The sequence below is a fragment of the Neodiprion lecontei genome, chromosome 2 (genome assembly GCF_021901455.1).
Source record: "Neodiprion lecontei isolate iyNeoLeco1 chromosome 2, iyNeoLeco1.1, whole genome shotgun sequence".
In the NCBI taxonomy this organism is placed as follows: domain Eukaryota; kingdom Metazoa; phylum Arthropoda; class Insecta; order Hymenoptera; family Diprionidae; genus Neodiprion; species Neodiprion lecontei.
Genome location: NC_060261.1, coordinates 15,889,618 through 15,912,779, shown reverse-complemented (window position 1 = coordinate 15,912,779; position 23,162 = coordinate 15,889,618). Strand labels below are relative to the sequence as shown.

General features: G+C 38.8%; 1 protein-coding gene across 11 annotated transcripts in view; it reads left to right on the top strand.

Moving 5' to 3' along the window:
• LOC107217046 (CUGBP Elav-like family member 2) overlaps window positions 1–23,162 on the top strand; it is a 373,474-nt gene that overhangs the window by 280,322 nt on the left and 69,990 nt on the right. For all 11 annotated transcript variants that reach the window (XM_046730072.1, XM_046730073.1, XM_046730081.1 and 8 more), the window contains exon 5: window positions 2,074–2,122. In XM_046730072.1, coding sequence (XP_046586028.1) covers window positions 2,074–2,122 — 49 coding nt within the window. The remainder of the gene's footprint in view (window positions 1–2,073; window positions 2,123–23,162) is intronic.

The window sequence follows — 23,162 nt, the reverse complement described above, 5'->3', positions numbered from 1 at the left end:
ACAAAAGGAAAAACTGAAATTGAAAGTCAAGCCAAAGACCATTTTTTTTTTTTTTTTTTTCTTTTTTTTTAAACATATTATTTTCGCAGACGCTGAGCAAACCTGAACTTTGAATATATAAATCATCCAAACACTCAAATTTCTCACCTTTGCATCGGTGATAAATTTTATCATGAAAATTCCGTGACCTGCTTTTTGTTTGGTTTTCTTATCTGAACGTACGCGTTTGTCAAAAAAAAAAAAATTTTAAGGACATCGACGTAGTTTGAACATATGATGAATCGTAACCGACGTTTATAAAAAACTTTTATACAGATTTCTGTATAATGAAACGAATAAAGCAATGCGATAAAAAAAAAAAAACTAACTGGTTCATCAAAAAAAAAGAACGAAAGAGCGTATTAACGACAAAAGATTTTGATAATACTTGATGGTACTTTTATTGTTAGTTATTTAATTAGTTTGTCTGGTAGAATACTATTCGTACGGCTTGTTTCTATTTCGTTTTACTTTTGTCCGGAGTTTTCCGAGCTTTCAAAAATTCCTGACGAACGTTTCACGCGTATGAAAATCGCCTCAATAATTATCTCACAATCAGGCGGATAGTTTGTAACTGAAATACTTGAAATTTTCGAGTTGACGAGTCTCGACCGTTAATTTGCATTCCGTTAATTGCTAGAAGCATTCCCACGGCATTTGAATTACGGGAAAATCGTACATTATCCATTTCTCGCTATGCCTCTATCTCCTGATATTACGTAATAACAAAAAAGATTAAAAATTCGTTTATCCATTCATAGGTCTAGGTCTGAGTGACTAATATTTTATAGGAAATGGTAAAACAGAGTAAATCCAATTACATTAGACTGAGTATCGTTGTTGCACTTCGGGTTTAAACCTTTAGGTTTCGCAATTGCGATTAAACCTCGAGGTAAGAGTAAGAAAACACAGGAGCCCGATTCAATTTTATCGTGTATCATAACTCGAACGAATGAACAAAGTAAACCGATAAGGTATACACATTACTTTCCGCAATACCGTTTACGGCTCCTCCGGGACTCTCGCGTTTTATCCTTGCAGGTGGTGTAAATGATACGTCACGTCAATCAATCTCACCCTCAATACCGTCGAACCATCACTCACCCCTCATGGGTACCCTAAGGGCGTCAGGGTTACACTGCAGATATCCAGGGATATAATAAAATCCTTTTTATCCCTGCATGGGATTGATTCTACTGTTCACGGATATGCTCAAGGTCTTCAAAAAAGTGGTCAAAGCTCCCGATATAGCCGCGAGGTTAAACCGAAGTTCAAGCGTCTTCTGGAATTGGAATTCAGGAACACGAGTTTCTTGAGAACTGTTTTTGAATCGGTCGGGATACCCGATGAAGGCTACTGTCTACGGGCTTGATTGTCAGGATGAAGTGGGTGCATGCCATGAAGGACCTGAGAGGGAATCGGAAGAGACGTGGAGGACTGTTTGGACGTCGTCAACGTAACGTAACGTGAATGATGGACGTGATGCTAATGAGGAGTGATGGAGTAATTAACGCTGCTCGGTTCAGTCACGTGACCTAAGTGTCTAAGTCTGGTGTTCTGAACTTCCAGATCACTGAATTAGGCTCGGGTGGCTGGGAATTGACTGAAAGTCGCTTTGACGCCGTTTAGCGGGCTTTTAATTAACCGCTCAATGTCGAGGAATATCCGATCTTTGGTTTTGGATATCGTCCAGATGGGCTTAAGTCCCGAGTAAATTAACGCCGAAGGCAGTGATGTGACTGAGAACTTTGTGATAAATCTTGTGAACCGTTGGCGTGCCGCTTGCCGCTCTTCGTTACGCTGGTTCCTTTGCCGTTTCATTTTGAATTCCGTGCACGATCGTCGATGTTCAAGAGCAAACAATGAACGAAATTAAACGAAAAAATTTCTGTTACATTTATCATTCCGTTAAATTATTTATTACGGTTAAATTTATTTAGACGTTCGCGCAGGAATCCAACTCTGGTTTCCATCACGATATTGACATCCAATTGATTGACCGTGACGAAAAATCTTTATCCTTTCTTGTTGCAGATGCATCATCCGATCCAGATGAAACCCGCTGACAGTGAGAACAGAAACGGTGAGTTACCTTTGGGTTTACCGTATAAGACGTATTTTCATTTACATTTCAGGAATTACTACCGCGATGAAAATGATTCAATTTGAATGATCGACGGTAATGCAAAAAGTCGAAAACTGTTTCCTGGAGTCTTTTTCACGCCGAATCGTTTTATGCCTAATTATCGACATTTTAGCACAGTGAATGCTACCAATTTTGAAACTACGTAACTTCAATTAATTCTTTTTTATTCTGTTCACTACGAGAAGCGGGAGGTGAGATTGAAATTGGTTAGGAATCTAGTCAGGAAACACCGTGACGACGTATCGGTGGCGTGGGCGTCGAAGCATACACAGGATCGTTTGAGGAGGAAATTCACCAGAGAATGCAGTTCAAAGCAAGTTCATTACTCACTAATTAATTGGCTCAATCGAGAGAGCTGTCTAGATTGCGTAGTCGAAGGAGGAGCTAAGGGAGACTTGAGTATTGGGCTCAGGAAGGGAAGGATGTCTGTTCCGTTCTGCCTGTATCCACGACAACGAAAGGAAACCCATTCGTTGGGTGAGGCTAGGTCACGTTATGTTTAATCGAGTTTCGATTCACCCGCAATTGGTCTCGATTGTTACTTTATACTACGTTTCATTAGGCATCGTCAAGTTCAGAAGGGTGGGGTTAGCTTAAGGTGACTAGGCAGCGAAAATATGCCGAAAACTGGATAAGATTTAAGGGGCATTGGTGAAGATCAGAATCAAAATACACACTTTTTATTTTTTAACACGCTTTTATTGGAGTTTTGGCTATTAAATTCTGTGATTACAGTTTAAAAATATTAACATTTAAGATGGGTGAATAAAAATGGGGAAAGACAACCATGCCTCTTATGCGTTGCTCCCTTATGGCAGCGATTCCGAGTGAACAGTTACAGTTTTCGGTAACTTCCAAGAGCCATTCTCTTTGTGGGATGTTCCTCTGTAGACTGAACGAGAATATTTTGAAAAAACGTGAAAATTAAACAAATTGCGGCTGAAATTTGAAAAACGTGAAAAAATTAATGACATTTTTTGTAATAACAACAATAGTAAATTAATGTGTGCATAAACGTTGGTTCTCTTTGTAGAGAAAATTGATATTTTTATTCTTTCTTTTAAATCAAAGCGATATCCTAAAGCGTTTTTGAGTTGTTGTGACAAAACTAATGACAAACGTTGTTAAGAGAAACACGTGTGTAAATATGCACTACACCTGAACGCACGGTTGTCTTCAACTCTCAATATCTTGCAGTATTAGTAATTTTTTTTTTCTATTTTTTTCACGTATACCGTTTATTTTATCGACAAAAATGTGACAAACAACTTAGAAACAGCAAAATTTTCGTATGTTTTTTCAGTAATTTATAAAGCCGAATTCAATTCTTACTACATTTTCAGCCATCAAAACCTTCCTAGTCGCCCTGAGCTCAATTTTATAAATTTTTTAGTTTTTCTCACGCCGAAATATTTGGAAAAAATTGGAGTAACAGACTACAAAAAAAAAGCGACATCGTTCGAAATTTTCCGATACCTAGTCCTCATAAGTTGGTTGGATTCAGTTGCGACAGAAGATCCTCTTCTGATTCTTGTCGAGCATTTCATTGATGCGTTAAAACCGACGAACATTGGACATCGAAACGCAGCCTGTGGTAGGAAAATATATCAATTACGTATCGTATTCAATTTCAAACTGTCTTTACTTTACTTTTTTCCACCGTCAGTCAACTCAATGTGGCTAAATAAAAGTACGATGTCTTGTACGAAGTTTTCTGTAGCTTAACATTAGCAAAATTTTGTTGAAGCGATCAGCTGTTCCCTTGCCGCCATATTGGCTCCTACTTATCTCCTTCTCCGCTGAGCGAAACTAAGGAAAGACGGTAACGCGTTGCTAGAAATCGGTCATCGCATGAATTATTTCAACGAATGACGCACGAGCGAGAAACTCACGGGCTGAAAACGTTTCTTTAATAGCGTTTATAGATGGGGAAGGCTGATAAGACGGAGTCAACTAGGTGTCTGTGGCTGTTGGTGCGGTGCACATTTTACGCCCATCATCGTCGTCGTCGTCTGCTAGGATGACCGGAACGCGAGGCGATGCGGGCTTCGTCAGGGGTCGAGGGGCGCGGGGAAACGAAAGCTTTATTTATACGCGTGACATTCTGTTTATTTTGGCTGACAGCGCAAGCTCTCGCTAAGTGACGACCTCCCAACCGTTGCGACCACTCCCACAGATACTATCCGGTTTCACAATTTTATTTTTTCTAACGTTTTCAGGATCCGAAATTCGTTATTAAGTGCTCAGTGCAGAACATCAATGCAAGTTTACTGGTTTACCTTGTCTGGAGCAGAAATTAGGTTAGCTCAGGCTTAGGTTTCCTTGTTTTCGCCTTGAAATACTATCAAAGAGTACCCAAATGTCTGAGAACCATGAAAAAGCTCATAAAAGACAGAACATAACCTAAAAATTGCTAGCAGCCATTGTCTGTTTTAAGTACCAGGCATTTCCGACAGCGGCGCTGCTGGTGAGCTAAAATCGAAACGAGGAATTGAGCTCGGTTCGTGAAACTTGATATTTGAATAAAAATCGATGAAAAAAAAAAACAAAAGTTGAAACAATAATTTGAACTCGTTAATGTAACATCAGATTTCTGATTCTCAGGAATCAATTAATCGTAACGACAGTTCAGCAATAAATAATTGATTAGTAATAGCGAGTCGGCTCTAGAGACTGATAAATCAAGCAGTACAGGGGAAAATGAACGATGCTTTCCATTCAATTGTGCCACAGCAGCGAGAAAGTTGATTCGATAATTTCGATTTATTGGCCGATCACGAGGTTCCCTGTAACAGAGTTCAGTCGCCGAACCACGCGTGCAGCTGATTTCAAAGTGGAATCACGTTCCGTTAAACGTGTTAAATATAATTAATACTGTAGAGAAATCAATCGGCGCATTGCCAGAGCCGGCGAGTTCGTTTCGAAGCCGAACTCGTCTGCGCCCGTACCTGATGCCGGAAATTCTGTGTGCGCGGAAATGCCCCTCTCTCCAAACTAGGGATCCACAGTCGCGCACAGGAAGTGTGCGGAAACACTTTCTAATTGGGAAATCCTATTAAAGTTTACCAAGATTGGTGGCACGCGCGTATTGCAAAGACTCTGATTAGAAGCACTTCGCCCCTTCGGAAAATCAGAATCGAAACGACGATGCGAAGCCTCACAGTATTTCAAAGATGAAGATGCTCAATCGATAAGCGGTTCTCCGCTTTGAAGACAATTTACAACAAGCGAAACTTCCCGTTCCTGTTTAATATTGAATATTCATTCTGAAATCAACGTTCGTTACCTTAAATTTAGTACTTGCCGAAATATCTTGAAATTACACAAAATAATCAGAATTATAAACTCAGCTGTTTCTTGATTTTAAAAAAGAAATTTTAACTAATTTTCAGTCACAATCGTGACAAAGTGTGCAAATATATCTAAACAAAAGTTAAAAACAATGAAACAACTTGCATAATTATACAGTGCAGTATATATGAAAACAAAATGTCGGACCTTGATGAAATCTAAAAAATATAGCAGGATTTTTTTAAGTCAAATTCAAAGTGAAATTAGCCAAAGAGCCTTTTCAAGTTTTTCCTAAAAAAATATTTTGAGTCGGCTGAAATGGTTTTCTAGCATTCTCAGATTTTTTGATTGTTGCTGAATTACAATTCGAAATTCACTGATTGCAAAACTATTTGAGCGTATTAGATTCACAAAATCATTTCGAGTTTTTCATTATACTCAAGAAAAACCTTGAAGGCTTTTCACCGCATTAGAAGAAGAAAAACTCTCCATCAAGATTATAATTAACTTTCAGCCGGAAATTCACAAAAATTCTCAAAATGCTCAAAAAAAAAAAAAAAGTAAAAGAAAAAAGGTTGCCTCTTAACCTAGGAGGGTCGTTTTAAATTCGGTGAAGATTTTTGAAACTTGACGCCTGAGGTGTTGTAAAAAAGTTTTCTTTACCTCACCCACGAGGCTCTTTATATACATACGTACGTATATACGTACATAGAGAGAGAGTTCTTGCAGCGAAAGATTTGAGATTTTACGAGGGCAAGAACGGGTACTGTTTACTGTACAGCTGGTGCTAATTCTAAACGACCTGAGGTGTAGCGCTCGCGTGGGGGAGATAAGCAAAACAGCGCATTTCCGGCGGGCGAAAAATGTTGATAATCGTTGTAAATAAACATGAACGACAGCTGGGTTACACGGCGAGAATCTCGTCAATTTATAGATCTTATAAATCTCCGTTACCAAAGAAGAAGTCATTGAAAGAAACGCGATACCAATTCCAACGCTTTTTCTCTGTCTAAAAAATTTAACCGTCCCGCTAATTTATAACCGTTTATTCTACAATTAAAATCTGCTATAAGATTTGTTGGATAAATTTAACATCTCAAATTATCTTTCAAGCTTTTCGATTCATTCGTGATCTTCGATACTGTTTCAGAAACTTCCAAGAGTAAACTGCAATTTCAAAAATCAATCAGATAAAAAAGTTTAACCGGAGGTCAAATTCAAAAACACATTATAGGAGTCGTTGTAATGATTAGGGAATTTGATTTGAATCAGTCTCGAACACCAAAGTAGTCGAAAATATCTAAATTTCCATTCTTTGTCAGTTCGGAAATAGTTCCAAAAATAAGTTTGCCGTCGCTTTAGAATCAGGGGCATCCGAAGCAGTTGCAGAATCTTTTCTGTTTTCTTGGCGAGCCGGGTGCAATGAATTCACAGCCGACGAATGGCCAGAAGGGAGAGACGATTGATTTAGAATAAATTCTTCCAAGTTCTTTTACACTTTATCCCTGTTCTAATTCGACCGGAGTTCATTTTCAAAGACTACTTTTTTTTCGCTTGACGCATCTTTCGAACGCCATTTAAATCGTGGAAGAAATCACTCGCTAAATTTAGTCATGATTTTTGTATAATCTAAAAATTGATCACTGGTCAAACTGTAGAGAAAGTTTTACTAACGAAGAAGTATGGAAGAAAAATATAAAATCAGTGGTGTTTTTTTTTTTTTTTTTTTTTTGAGGAGGTCGTTGATATTGCAAACACCGACTCAACTAACTGCCTCGTCATCTTGGGTTCCATGTTAGAAATCATTTTCAATGTAGATGAAGAAATATCGCGCTTTTATGGTCACCGCCTAAGCACCGGCTATTAAATGGAGCGATCGAACGAGAGCGAAGGAAAACAGAGGGCAAAGATTTACAGCTATAGCAGCAAGGGAACTAGATCGATCCTTTATACCGCCCACAGCACATCATCTATACCAATCAGTTTCCTGACGAAATTGCAGCCCAACGACGGGAAGCGCCATTGTCCTGATGAGAATCGATCTTACGACCAGTGCGCGTAAAACGCTTCTCAATTTGGCGAAAGCACCTCTTTATTTCCCACGAATTCATTCCCGGTAGGTAGAATCTTGCTGCCAATGTGGTTCAGCTTCGCTTTCGGGTTCGTCAAAGTCGCGGTTAGTTGGAACGATCTGTAGAGACAATCTGTAAGCTTATCTTCTAATAGATGACGTATCAATTTTGATGATATCGGAAAGCACAAGCTGATCGTGACTTGATCACAAGACTTGAAACCACGTCAGATGATAAATTTTAAAATCGACATTGGTTCTCTTGTCAGTGTCGGTACTACATTTTGGTTGAAGAATCATTGTATAATGCTTTTTTTGCGGTGTGCAAGAATTTGATCAGTGTACAATAAGTATCGGCAATTCGCGAATAATGAAGTATCTTCAGCGCTGAACTGAACTGATTGATCCGGGGTCTGAAGATTGGATGAAGGGAGTAAACTGGAAGTCATGCTGCTGGTTCCAATGCAGAAGTCCTTTTCGGAGGGTAGAATTGCGAATGTAGGTATGGGATTATGGTGATACGTTTACCGATCATGATCACTGTAGACAGAGGTCACGATATATCCTACCTGCCGTCGATACGTCGACCCACTGCAAACACACCGCCATCCCTCGGTTAGTTTACCCTGGAACCTGGAGATCAAGCTCCAGCAGCCGCCGCTCCCGGCAAAGGGACGGACAGTGTTGATTCCCGTCACATCGATACCGAGGTTATTGAATTTTGATCAGCGATACTCCGACGCACGTTCGGTAACACTGCGAATTGAGTGGATCGCCCTCGTTGTTAATCAACTCGACCGTTCTTCATGCAATCGGTTGTGTTAGAATTGGGGTACTTGGTTTTCTCTTCATGTCTTTGATTGAGCCAACAAATGTGTTGAAGCCAACAAGGAGAGTATTCATACCTTCGGAATATGGATATGGTTCAAACATTTGAAGGTTTCTACTTCAGCTAAAACATGCAGCCCGTTACATCATGTCTACTTCAATCTCATGAATGATTAATGATTATATTATGGTTATATTATATCGCTCAATGCGTCGATGCAGATTCTTTTTGGCAAATGATGACGTTTGAATTACTGAAAATCATAAGGGCAACTGACAGAAATGAGTTCTGGAAAAACAATGAAAACTGATAAATTGCTAAATATGTCGCTCAACGCAAGTTGATATGCAGAGACGGAATAAGGGTTTGAATGAGACATAATAGGCTACATGTTTTCATGACATCATGCTGGAGAAAATACCATAAAAATTTTCCGCCACATCTGCGCTACGGAGGCATGTTACTCTCCTTGTAAGATTTTATCATGCAAATTGGATTCAAAAAGTGTGCCTTGAGATAATGAACTTGAATTTCATTAGAACAGTGTTCCTTTGACGTAGAAATGAATAGAAAATAACAAATTTCAACCCACAAAGGCCGGTTATTCAGAGTTTCAGATTGATCACATCATTGCATTTTCCAATTTGTCTAATTTTGATTTGCTGAGGCTGGTTTTGTTTTTAAACGAGTTATTCAAAAATCGTGCGGCATAAATTTGATTTTTCTTACCTGTCGAGTCGATTAAAAATGCACGGTACATCACATTGTGAAATATTACATGGTGTAAACTCATGCTTCACTGAAAAACTATTACTCTTCGATCAATACGATTCCAGAATAAATGATTCCATTACAAGCCAAATAAGCTCTTGCATTTCATGAAATTTGAAGCTAGAAGCTGGACGTTTTAGAAGTACCAAGGAAATGTCGTTTTCAGCAAACTTACTTTAATCAGCTTTATTTAAACCTCTGAATCCTTCTTCCGTTGCTTTTTATTTCAACACTTTTTGTAAGTTAAGCTTCCACGAAAACAGGTAAGATTTTCAGACCACTAAGCAGCTTTCCAATCAATTGTCCCTATTTGGATAGAAAATCGTCTGTTACTGTTCAGAATTAAGTATCAAATCCAGTTTGTTGTCGGTGCCGTTATATAGTCAACATCATCGAAATAAAATCTAACACTACATTCCGATTATCATAAGTATTTTTTTTTTTTTGAGTATCTGATTTGACGGTGGCAAAGGAAAAGGATCGTTTAATTCTGATCTCTGAATTCAACGGTCGATTAGGGTGAATGAATTGTAAATTGAGTTCCGGGGTCGGTGACTAATCGCGCGGCCTGTGAGAACGATTAAGCAGAGCTTAAAGTCTCCGTAATCTGACCAAGCTGAGCACAGAGATCAGCTTCTGACGTGACGTTGCACCGAGCTGATAGCTCATAGGCCCTTTTACGCTATTTCGGTTCATTACCAGACCCACCAGATGCAGTGTCTTAAATTCAGGCCTGCGCAAAGAGTCGAGCGAAGCGGGCGGCTTCCACCCGACGTAATAGCCCAAATATTTGGCAGCCGTCCAGAGCAGCATCGCCCCTCTTCGGAAACATTTCCCCTCTTTCTTTTCCATCTTCTTCTTTTTTCACATCTTCCATCCTCTTCGGCAAACGAATCGATCTATTGCCAGTCGATTGTCCCGCAATAATAGGAGACTACTACACCGGGGCCGAGTAATTGGCTCTGCTTGGTAAGAATAGAAAAAGCTGAACTAAACGGAACGGAACGAACGAGAGTCGTCAATCGGCTCTTCTCACCACGAGATCCCTTGACTTCCTCAGGCATTCCGGAAACTCCTTTCAGTATTGATTGTAATGTAATGAACCTCGTTCTAAGGTTACAAAAACAAGGCCTTCCAATCGGAAGTGCCTCATTTCCTGTTTCATTCCTCTTTGATAACACATTATGAAACTTTAATTGCTTCCGTTCGTGAAATATCCTTATCTTTAAAGAGATCCTTTCCATTTTCATTATCATATGTCACCTTTATTCCAAATGTCTGATTTGTTGCTACCACGACATAAAAAATTAATCGCAATTTATTTTTCCAAATCTAGTAGGTACAAGCTTGTGTTCTCGCATCAATGATCGAAAGCTCAAAAATTCTCCGGAAACAATGAAAGAAATCAAAATCGAGGTCTCCTGAATGGAATGATGAACTCTTAGCAGCAATCGTCGTCTTTCGAACTGCAGGGTTGTTTAAACGTAGTGGAATAAAAGGAAAAATTGTTGGTGTGTAAAATTTCTGTCGTGTAAAACGGTTCGTTTTCCTTCTCTACCGTTTTTACGTCGTATCTATCGTTTAAAAAGCTCGATTACAACGGGCTTTAAATATCCCCTAACCCCGGGTCACCCTGGCGATTTCCCTTCGGGTAACGTCGGCGCCATCGACGCCTGGATATCGCTATAATTAAACCAGGTTACGTACGCTTCGCCATTTCGTCCGTCACAATCGGGTCTTCCAAAAGTTGCGTTATCCCTTCCTCTCGAGACACGGTATCAGCCACTTGCGATGCAACTCGTATTTTTCGCCTGCAATGCATCAAGCTGTGCCAAGATCCTCTCCAGCTCCAGAGGGTAAATATTCATTTTTCACTCGGGCTGCAGCGCTCTTCGTTTTAGGTTATGTTCCTGCCTTAACTTTCCAGGCTGAGTTACCTTTCCACGTTCTGTTCTGTAACTTTCAACAAACAGAGAACGGTAACTATTTCGGGTTACTGGATACAAATTCTTTCGGCAAAACGTTTCCAAAGTCTCAGGTCAAGTTTCAAGTCTCAAGTGATCCAGAGTAGGGTGATTGTTTACATACGACCAAAGTTTCAATAGTTGAACGTCATCCGCTGGTTAGAAAAAAAAAAAAAAATCGCCAAACCGGTTCGCCGTTATCAACCCATTATATGGTACTTCAAATAAAAGATCTTAGAATAGTACAATCATGATCAGTCTGAGAAGACCGTCGACTTTACCCACAGTGTAAATAGTCCTTGAAGTTATAGAAATAAGAGTACCTGAAATGGGTACCAAACAGAACGAAAGAATGAAGTCTTACAAGTTTTAGAAGACCTTTGCAGACCTATTAACGAAACCACGGCGAAACTGTGTGAAACCACTTTGAATGCCTGAAGAGGAAAGCTTTCGAGTGAAAAGAAAGTATCGTTTCGGAAATTTCGGACTGAGTTGTGATAAATTTAGAGCGGAAATTGACATTCTGACGGGTATATCGAAGCTACAAATGGCATCGTGTACCTGAATTCAGTTTGCTTAGGTCCGGTCAGAGGTCGCGTGTATATGTATACAAACTTCCTGTGTAACGACCTAACAACAGGCGCCGTAGCAAGCTGTAACACGAACTGGCTGGCTGCCCTCAACGTCTTCGTGTTTCGATCGACACGTGACTTATAATGTGTGCGATGTATACATGTGCACGGTCTGAGGACAAAAGTGGTCTTGTTGGTTGACGCGGAAATGGGATAAGCCTTACTGCATGAATTCCCGGGACTCTCCCCGGTGTTTCCTAGTTGTTTCAAACACCTGGAGACTGTATAAACTCCCTTTGTCTCTCTTTCTTTCTCCCTCAACTTCCGACCATAACTTTTGGCACTAATTTCGAAACTGCCGCGGAGAAACGTTGCCCCCAAATAATCCCTAAGCTGTTCCTAAAGCTCGTTTTATCCTTGCTATTTCCAAACCTCCACGCCCCTCCGAAGTTCTTGATATTTTAACACCTTCATCCTGGAACTCGTGTTCACAGGATCAAAAATCTACTTTCGTATTGCTGCCCGGGATTAAGGGTTCACCTGATACAAGCCCGTGCAATTTGACAGCAGACAACATCTTGCGTTTCCATTTAGGATCCTTCTTCATCTCGGACGGTATAGCGTCAATGTGTTCAACAAACTCGACCGTTAGACACAAAGGCGCCAAAAACCGAGACTCACTGATCGTCAACCTGAGAAAGACTCGCAATGGTAGCAATTAATGGAACGTGTGGACGATAAATTATTATTACCACTTACGTGATCTTGAAAATGGCTCTGAGTGAGACAGATGAAAAACAATTGGTCTCCTCGGTGAACCCGAAAGGCGAGTTACAGATGGCGAAAACCGGTGATAAATTCTATCTGCTTGTAAGAATCACTGGCCCAATGCCAGAGGCACTGATAGATAGAATGACTCGGGTGATAGTGATCTAAAAATAAAATTACACTCCATCAGAGCATGTCGGAACACATGCTGTACCTCGTATAGTGTAACCGATGTAACCTTATACTTCCGTTGAAGAGTAGCCAAGGTCGGGTGTTAATTGGAAACAATGTGATTTGGGAAATCACTTCACATCCATGCCGCCATTCGCGAGGTTAGGATAAATTTAGAAAACAATGTTTTGGACATTAAGCGCGATAGAAGAAAGCCTCCATTCTAGTGGAATTTTTGACGACTATGTGAAAACGTGATCTTTAGATGTAATCTTTTCATTTGTCACCTTACCAGCGAATGATTCACAATGATTGACGAGTACTCACCAGTGATGAGTAAAAAATTTGGTACTTTTGGCAGGCTCGCCGAGTTCTTGTTGTTCACTTAACAGTTACGACTTACGTCAAAGGCGTAACGCGATAAGTTCAAGCCTGCACAATTGAGAAAACATAGTTATCAACGAAGCGTGAATGAAATATGTTTTGCACCATCTGGTGGGTTAAATTCTATCAGTGATGCTGTTCATCCGTTGCTTTTACGGTCATTTGTATTGATTTTCTCTCACCGTTTCAAAATGTGTTTCTGTAATCAAGCGACGTTCCGAAAAGAAATTAAGAATGCCTAATGCTGAATCCTTTTATCGACCACAATTGACCACTTGATGAATTCTGGTTTTTTTCCGATACTATTCGCAGTTAGAACCAATGTACGCAGTATAATTGTGAGCCTCACGAAATACGGACCAATACGGTCTGCTTGTTAAGAAATCGCCGCCCCAACTTCGAGTCTGTGAATTTGAAATAGGTATCGTGAACTCCGGATAACCTGTTTAGGTACTGATAATGCGAGCAGAGGAAGAATGGATGAATATCCCCGAGTATGAATAATTTATCATCTCTCTCTTGCTCTGTTTTTCTCTCGCAAATGGACCCTCAAACATCCATAAAACATCAGCGGTGCGATGACCTCTGATGGTTAAATCGCCATTCGTTATTCATCAACAAGATGCGGGGTCCGGGCAAGAATACGGGAGGAAGGGACATTTGGTTTGAGAATAAGAACCCGGAGACGTCGGGTTTGAAATAATATCGATTCCCGTGTCTGATACCAGAGAACGACTGAGACGAAGTCCATAAACTATTCAAATCAAATACACCCGCCAGCCTTTGTTTCGGACTCTGATAACACGTCTTTGAGGTTCAGCAGTCGATTGCCATTATACCTGTGCTTCCGATTGTAAGAACGAAAAAGATCTTCGAAGTGTTCTTGTTCTTGGCGAGCTATAGTGAAAATGATTTTTGATCAGTACCTACTACTCATGCTTTTTAGTCACGTGTATCTTTGCCCAGTATGCATCGTCAATGATCTCTGTCAAATTAATCGGTCAACAAAGCGGCAGTGCGACATCAGTTTTTACTTCCGTTGTTTGTTGCCGTTTACCAATTAGTCACGTCTCCACGGAGGATTGAATAACGGAACGGTAAATGGGTTTGAAAAGAGAGAAATAAGAGTAAGTAGACGAAGAGGGACAGGTTGACGGAAAAAACGGTGCAGGCAGACAGACAGCGTGTCATCGTCTTCTTCGAAGATGATAGCAGGATGGAACTGAAAGGAATTACACGAGCTGCACTCAGTGTGTCTGCGACATTTGTCGAAAGGCTGTAGACGTGAAATGTGTTCAGCTGCCCGCCGAAAAGATAAACACGATCAAATGCCTGTAGCACCAGATATGCGCAAGGAAAGAACGAGGAGATAGGAGAAGAGAAGTGAAAAAGAGCAGGAAGAAGAAGAAGAAGAAGAAGATGGAGAGAGGGAGAAGGAGGATAAGGAGGAGGAAGAAATGAAGAAGGCTAGAGTCCATCTGCCCGATTTATTATCAACCTTTCTAGATAAAAGCTGGCCTGTCATACTGGAGTCCGTGCTCCGGTGCTACGTCATACTTACCCTCAATATTTATCTGTTTACCTTACCCACGCCCAGCTGTTTGTTTTACCAAGATTATGAACACTCCGGTAATAGCGTAAGTTGGGGTATTATAATACGGTTTTGCTGGTACCAAGACTATTCGGTTCTTCGTCCACAAATTGTGGGTTTTACACACTGTACCTATGCAATATTGCAGAAACATTGGATCTGCGTAACTCTACAAACTTTGAAATATATCCGAAAACACTGCAGTTTGCGTTACTTTACAGGGTTTGGGATGTTTCAGATACGTTGCGTTAATAATTTGCAGAAACATCGCAGCAACAAAATTTCAAAAGGCTAGAAATACTTCGGACACGTTACAGAACATTTTGAAGTCTGCTCCTGTACACCTACTTGCAACATTGCTGTAATTATTCTGTTGAACATTTCTGAAATATTGAAATTCCGAAACATTGAAACAATATTACACGTATGAAACTACGATTTTGCATAAATTTTCCGACAACGTTGTAGCTGCAATTTCAATTTAGATACATTGTAGCAATTTTTCATACAATACTGCATGCTGAACAGAGTGTTTTGACTCTTCATAGAAAAAGATAATATAAAAAACGAATTCACACCATTTTCAAAACCATAATGCCAAAATTACGAAACATTACGCGTTTTTATGTTCCAAAAGTGTAATCCGCAACTTTTGCCCAAAAATGAATTACGATTAAGTTTCACATTTTTTTCCTACAGTATCTGAAAGATCACCGCAATAATCTTGTACATACTTATTACTTATTGCTTATACTCGTATATATAGTAAAAAACGTCACTTAAAACAAATTCACGGAGATTTTATTTGAAAAACAGTGACCTTTTTGTACAATCTAAAATATCCATTTTTCCATCGAAGAACTGAAAACATCTATTTGCACCGGATCCCACCAGGTGACGTTATCTACAGGTAAGATCATTGGAGTTGGAGGAGAAGACGAGTCCACAGACTCAAAGTTGGAATGTGCGGTTACGTCCTTAAGTTTTATTTACAAGAAATAATAATTTTTTGTTTTGTTTTTCTTGCACAAAGGAATACTGGATATAGGATGAACATTTTTTTAGCGCTGAAACTATTCATAGCGGAGGGTCGCGCCCACGGAGACTTTTTTTCACAATGCCAAGATCTGTAGCACATAAAAAAATCCAAACGATTTCACTGAAACCCAATTCCCATAGGATTATAGCGGGCTTCATTCTAGCTGATCGCTTGCATGTAGAAATTTCCCAAAGTGTACTTTATGTTTATCCCCTCACAGAAAAAAAAAAAAAAAAATAAGAAGAAGGAATTCTGGATAATTTTTTTTATTCGTACAGCAGAGAGAGTAGGTCACGTGATTGTATTATAATTCGGCCATCACATTATACGCTCGTAAAATTGAAGCGCGAGGTATAATTGAAATGTTTTCATAATGTCGCTTCTCGCGGAATTTCGCGTGCACGAAAACATTATTAAACTAGGAGTTCTTAACTCGCATAATTATGACATTTATATAACGTACTTACCTACTTGTAAGCAATCCGATAGTGTGCGAATCGATATTCTCACGTATAAACTCGAGAAGCCGATGCCGCCGTTATTTTCCTAAATACCTTTACTGCATACACACTAAATATACCGTTCGGAACTTTAATGAGTCATTATTTTCCGTTCATTGTATACTCGACTTAATTGTTAGGCACTCGAAGGAGACGCTTGGCGGCCATGCTTCAGCCGCCGCGTATTGTTATAGCTGCTAATAGCTGCCCGAACAAATAAGCAGCTTATCTCAGAAATATAGGCATTCACATACACTTAGATGCGTATCATATAGCCGAACTATCCACATAAATAATATTTGGATCATTCCTGAATAACTTGACGATATTTCATTCTTTCGTTTTTTTTACAATAATTTCATTCTCACCATTTTTTTATACCCTGAATGCAAAATAGTTTGGTTCAGGTCCGATGGACAAGTTAGACACATATGTGTACGAGATGTCCTCTCTAAATAACCAACTTTCTACGGTTGACACTAGCCAGCTTCAGTTCCTAATGGGACGCCTAATGTGAAGAAATGTAAAAGCCTATTATTCATTAATAAATATTATTCGTTGTAATATGAACTCCTGTGGGATTTTATTTAAGACAGATGGGTGAGTAACCTCTTAAAAATACTAGAATTTTTTCTAAATTTTACTTTCATGTCATGAATTTTTCAATTCTAAATGTGATTTTTTTCGAGAACATTGAATCCACGGTGAGCGAGAAATTAATCACGACTAAATTCTAAATGGATGTTACGATTTTTGTCGATATTTCGTCTCAAAACTAGTATTTCAAATGATTCGCGATAATATAAAGAGAAACCTGGATCTCAATTGTTCAAGATTTTTGGTGCTAAAATTTAAAAAAAATGCTTGTAAGCATCCCTTCACTATGACTTAAAAACCATGAAAAATTCCAAACGGCAATTTCATAAAGAAAATTGAATACTCGGTGGACTGAATATTAATTAGTATAATTTCCAAATTAATATCACTATTGTTTGTTCAAAGATCCGTTACATAGTCGGTTCAGGAATATTTTTCATTGTGAAAAAACTTTTATATAATGCGAGCATGTTTTACGCGTTTTTTATACCTGTTTTCCGTACACAAAGTAGGTGACCCTTTCAATGACGATTGAGTGAGTCTGCGAATACCCATACGTGGAATACAGAAAATACCACTTTTCAGTCCTAGAAGTTAAAGCTAGAAGTGGTTCTGTACTGTGCGCATGCGCTGTTGCGAACAAATCTGACATTACGCGGCCCTAACCTCAATATCGTGCTTCGTGAAAAAACGCGCAACATACTCTTGTTATATAAAGAATCGTGTTTTGCCTCCTTGTTACATAATATACTAATTTATCCAGACTTCTGGGAGCACAAATGTTGGAGAAATTGATTCAAACATGTTTTGACTGCGAATGAGGTATCGTAAGGAATCAAAAAATGCATTCACCGGTTAAGCTTAGCGAAACAAATGTGGAAAGAATCACCCGTCAATGGCGGACGCATGAAATAATGTGGGCAGTGGGTTAGTGCTAGTCGTCGAAAGTCGTTTCGGACGTAGGCAGGAAAAAGGCGGGCCGAAAACAGGCCTGAAGTCGCATACAAATGAGTGTGTGTAACGGTATAAGCCGAGTGAATGACGCTTATATGCGTTTCTGCAGTTCTCGTCGCCACAAACGCGGACTCGTCACGCTGGTTATTCAAGCCTCGTGAAAAGCTTATTTATGCGTCTCTTTTTTCCTTATCTTTTTTCCTAACCGTTGTCGACGTCCACAACGAAATTTCAAAGCCCTCCCTCTTCTAATTCTCCTTCACAAATTCCTACTTTGCTTCTTTGAAGGAAAGAAAATATGCTGCATAACAAACGACCTTCGATCCGCCGCCGAAAATATATTACGTAGGCTTTTTGTTTCGCTGGTTATTTTGGCTCCGGTTTATAACGACATATTCATGTCTAGTCTTCAACAACTTTGTTTGCGTCCATGGTTCTTCAACTCTGAGCGAATCGTTTACGAGAAAATACTTGTACGGTTTTAACGTCGTTCTACTATCGAAGATTAATGTACATTTATGAAAAAAGTACCTGCATCAAACGAGGAATGAAGAAGAAAATAACCAATTCAATCCTGTTGAAAACTGAACATCAAGCTTGGGATTTTTTGAAGGTCGAGGTGTCAACAAGATAAACAAAATAGGCTCATTCATGAAAATTCGTGTACAGCTTTGGAAAAACGTCAAGGAACATTTTTACAATCCTGTGCGTTTCAGCAGTTTCTATATTGATCCGGATATTCTGTATCCGTTTCGTATTTGGATCTAGACAATCATTTACGAAAAAAAAATATTCAGAGAACGAATAATTCTGTTGTCGAATAGTCGAGGCAAAGTGAAAATGGAAATTCTATACTACTTGTCGATTTCATTACGAGATAGCCGCACATTCGATATTTTCGGATTCGATATATTCGTAAGTTATAATTTTCCTAAAAATACAAATAAATACACGGCCAAATGATAATACAGACCTCATTGTCAGATGACATTACTAATTTCAAATGTCACTTCAAAATGATTAAAATTTTGATCAATTCGATTGATCTTATTTCACAATTGTACTTAATTGATTGGGAAAACCTATTTTTTCCAAGTCCAGTTTGATAACTTTTCGATCACATCAGTTAATTCGGAATTGCTATTTTTTGATTGAAATAAATAACTATTAAATCTTAGAAAACCCAATATTCAATGATACCAATCATTTTGAAAGATTGTAAAAAATAGCGTTTTAAATAAATTAGTTACATAATTGCATAGTACAATCACAACAATTTACGAAAGTTACAGCCAGATTGTATCTATCTGAAACGGAGAATCGTTATCCGATCTGTCGTTGATAATTTTATAAATTCTTCTGCTTTTCAATTTTTAGAAAAATCATCCCATCTAACAAATCCATAAATTCTACGATTACTCAACGTGCGACCATCTTGTAATCACAAATGAATTGTTTTTCGATTGGTCATTCTCTTGAAAGGAATATCGTCTGCAAGTTAAGCAGAATCGTTTCTAAATCACAACAGAAGCAACATAAACTTTACATCCAAGTTTCGCGCTTCATTATGTCAATGTTGACACTCTTAGATCCTAGACTCGCCCCTTCCTTCCACCGCCCCTTTTCTGGAACAATTGCTCCACGAGGCGTGAGCTACTGATTCACGGAGCATCAGTCACGTGTTCATTGTCGGGATCAGCTGTCGACGTCTCTCGAATCGGCCGTAGAGCGCTGCGATCGCCTGTCGCCTCGACTCTTTCAGACTTGCCGCTCAGAGATAGTAGCACTTGTTGAGCGACTCCCTGTAGACCGTGTCGCGCGTTGTCCAGGGCGCTTCTTCCGCAAGCTGAGAGCGGAAAAATTCTCCCCCTCCCCCTGGGTTCTCAGTTCCATCTGATTTTTGAACAGTGAAGCCGCGAGCCGCGTGGCTCCGTTAAAAACCGAAAATCAAAGTGCGGTGACATGCGTCCGACTGACTCTGCGCGTTCCGTTTATTCAAAGCGCGCGTTCTTTTTTTCCCTTAAAAGTGCGTAATAATTTTATCCATGTTCCTGTGTTTTTGTTGAAGGTTTTCTTATGATTTCGATCACTCTTTAAAATCCTTCGACTTTTTTTTATAACTGTGCAGTGTAAATACCGGTGTTGTGTATTGTTCGACGAAAAGATGAAGTAAATAAAAAAGGTAGTGAATAATGAAATACAGGAGAGGGAAACTATAAGAAAATACGACCGTGGCTATTATTGGCGATTCTTACGCAACTACGGGGCGGTTCGGTTATTGCATAATGTGTATATACCTACAATTTAACTGTTATACGGGATTGTTAACGCGAGCGTGCAATTAGTTGAACGCAGCTGGAGTCCGCGCATGCATTTCAGTCGGCGTCGTCACTGATGCAGAAAAATTCTATGTACTCGACTCGCTGCTCGTGATCAAGATTGAAAATAGTTTTCTGACATTCAAGTTCAAGTCAATGGCTCGAAATAAGAAAAATAAGTAAATAACAGTATGTTTCTTTTTTATCGTCCAACCTAAACTATTCAATCGCATCAACGTTCGCGTCTCTGTCTTGTTTCATTCATTGATTATATTCTCGCTTTTCCACGTTGCACTAAAAAAGATTAAAAAACAACATTCAAAAAAAAAATGAAAATTCAAACGAGTTCCGACTAGTTTATTGGGCGAATTTCCTGCCCGACGGTGGAACAGGTGGCTGGATGCGCCGGATTAGAGGGAGGCGATAAATAATCGCGTTTGGCAACTATTCGCTGCGTGAGCAAACATTATATTATACGAACTGCCAAGTGCGGATGGTGTGATAGAGAGTGAAAGAAAGAGGAAATCGTCCTAGGAAAATTTGAAGCTGTCTAACGGCGAATTCCTTACTTCGTGATATGAGAATTAATTCTTCCTAAGGTCCGATGGCGATGAAGAGCAGAAAACAGTACAGCGGGGCTCATTTCGGATCCCACGCACACTATCCCGCCATCAGTCCTGCATACTGGGCACCGCAGGCACAAACTATGCCCTATTCCGTTCCAGGTATAATATTAAACGTTTTGTGAAATGCGTTGGGGTAGTTTTGAATCTTGAAGGTTTCAAACGATACAATGATTTCATTTAATCGATACTTGTAGGTTCAGATCATTCAAAGTTTGCAATATTGTAATGCAAGTAGCTCAAAATCCCGAGAGATGAAAAAACACGAAGATTTGAGAAAGGATTATATTTCGCTAAAGCGAAACTCAGCAAATTGCATTTTGCATACATATTTATGTATGGATATTAAGATTTGGAGTTTCGGAATTTTTGATCTGCAGATTCCAGAATTTTGAAGCTTTGGTGCAATTTTTTCATTTTAAGTTTTTGTAAATCTACTGTACATATTTTTGGAAGAATTGCAATGGAGAATTTGAAGATTTTTATGTAATTTAATGAATATTTTATACATGATCAGAATGTTTGAAGAAAAAGAACTCAGCACGAAGTTTCCGCTGAAATTTCCCTCTTCTTGGTTGCTATCCTGTGGATCTAAAGAGTGGTTGAAGTTATTAAATATGGTCATCATTTCTTTTCTTGCTTCAACTTCACGATTCCTAATCTTATGAATTCTATCACTTCGAAAAATGGATCTGAAACCCACTAAAGTCAAAGCTCGGAATGGTTAAAAAAAATTGAAGGGATTTTTTTGAGGTTGATTAGAGTAATGGCAAAATTTTCACCCCCTAGGAGTTTTTGAACGTTTATTCTGCGAGTTTAGAACTACTTTGCTATATTTCAAAGTGGAAATTTACACTTTACCGCAATCCGGACGATTCCGAAGTTACGAAATAGCGATTAAGTCTAAATTTTATCGTTCCGTATTTCAAGGTGTGACTTTTAACCTATCAGCCTGATGCGATTCAACGTAATTGTTGTTAATTTTGACCCTTAACCGAATACCCGATTTTGAATAGCAATTATTCAATAACCAGAATATGTATATTAAAAAACGAGTTTCTAATAATTCAAATCTCTTAAAAACCGCACTTCTTGAAACTTGGACAAAGTTATAGCAGTCAGGATAGGAGACGATTCTTCGTTTCGAATTGAAACAAATTTTTTCAAAAATAAGAATCTATGTGTATATTCAGATACAAATTGTTTGCACTTTCGGTTATCGACGATGTTATTACTTCTTACATCAACAACACGATGATCGAACTTATGGTCAAACTTTGAAATAATCATGATGACTTATTATTTCCTTAATTAGGCAAAAACCAGTCAACATTTAACTTGTTTTTAATTTCAAGACATACAATTCTTCAATCGATCCATCGATAAATGATATTTTTCGCTTATTATATGAAGTGAAAACATTAATTATAGCGACTTGTAAAGAAATAACCTCGAGCATGAATTAGCAGCGTGGCTGCGACATCTGAGAAAGTGACGAAACAATCATACTGTAGTTATTATTTTTATTTTTATTATTATTGCTAAATCTTTGTAAATACACAGGTGCGGTATACAATATATGCAAATTATCACAAGCGTCTGCTTTACGCCGAGAAATTATAATCTGTTCTTTTCTCCTCTTTGCGCTTCACGGGTGTTTTGGTATGACACACATGCATACATACTCGTATATGCGGTTACCTGTACCTACATAAGTGATACACGCGGCCAGTTTTTTTTTTTTTTTGGTACTGAAAAACGAAGAATAATCCACAAGGTCACGGTTGAATTGCTTCCGAGTAACTGAATTATCTTTTTGTCGCGTCGGCCATTTGTGTAGTTTTTTTCTAATCTCGCCCACGTTTCGCAACGAGGAAAAAAAAAGAAAAAAATTTGCAAAAAACGATATGCAACGGTCTTTGCAGTATTGATTGCAGGTCACGTGATTCATCAAATCTTGATTACCGACCGAGTATCGATAAGGCAGTCATATTTTTTTATCTTTACAAAACTTAATCACCCACGTATTGATCATAATTTTCACGCCAGTGCAGCTCTGGACCAGAAATATGATATTTCTTTCTCTGAAGATAGTGCTAATAAAAAATTATTCGTGCAATTATCTCGAGAGTTATTTGTAGTCGAAATATTGCACCGATTTTTAAACTCCCGGAACGCAAATTCGGTTTGTTCCTGTTTTTGACGTGATTTTTAATATCCGATAGAAAATCACTTACGTACGGAATATTTTTCGAATCAAAAAAAAAAAAAAAAAAAAAAAACCAAACAGAACGGTGGTACAATAAAAAAAAATAAAATGTCTGTCGATGTACATATGCGGTAGAAATTTCGACGAAAATCTGTTACAATCAAAATTTAATTCTCATTTCATATCGTCGGCATCTAAATTTGGCGATTCTCAAATTTCGCTCTCTGCGTTTCTTCGGGGGCGTGAAGACAAAATGGCGGTTAGCCGCGAAAGATCGACGGAAAATAAAATCGGCAAATGTAAAAACGGAGTGGAACAAGTGAAT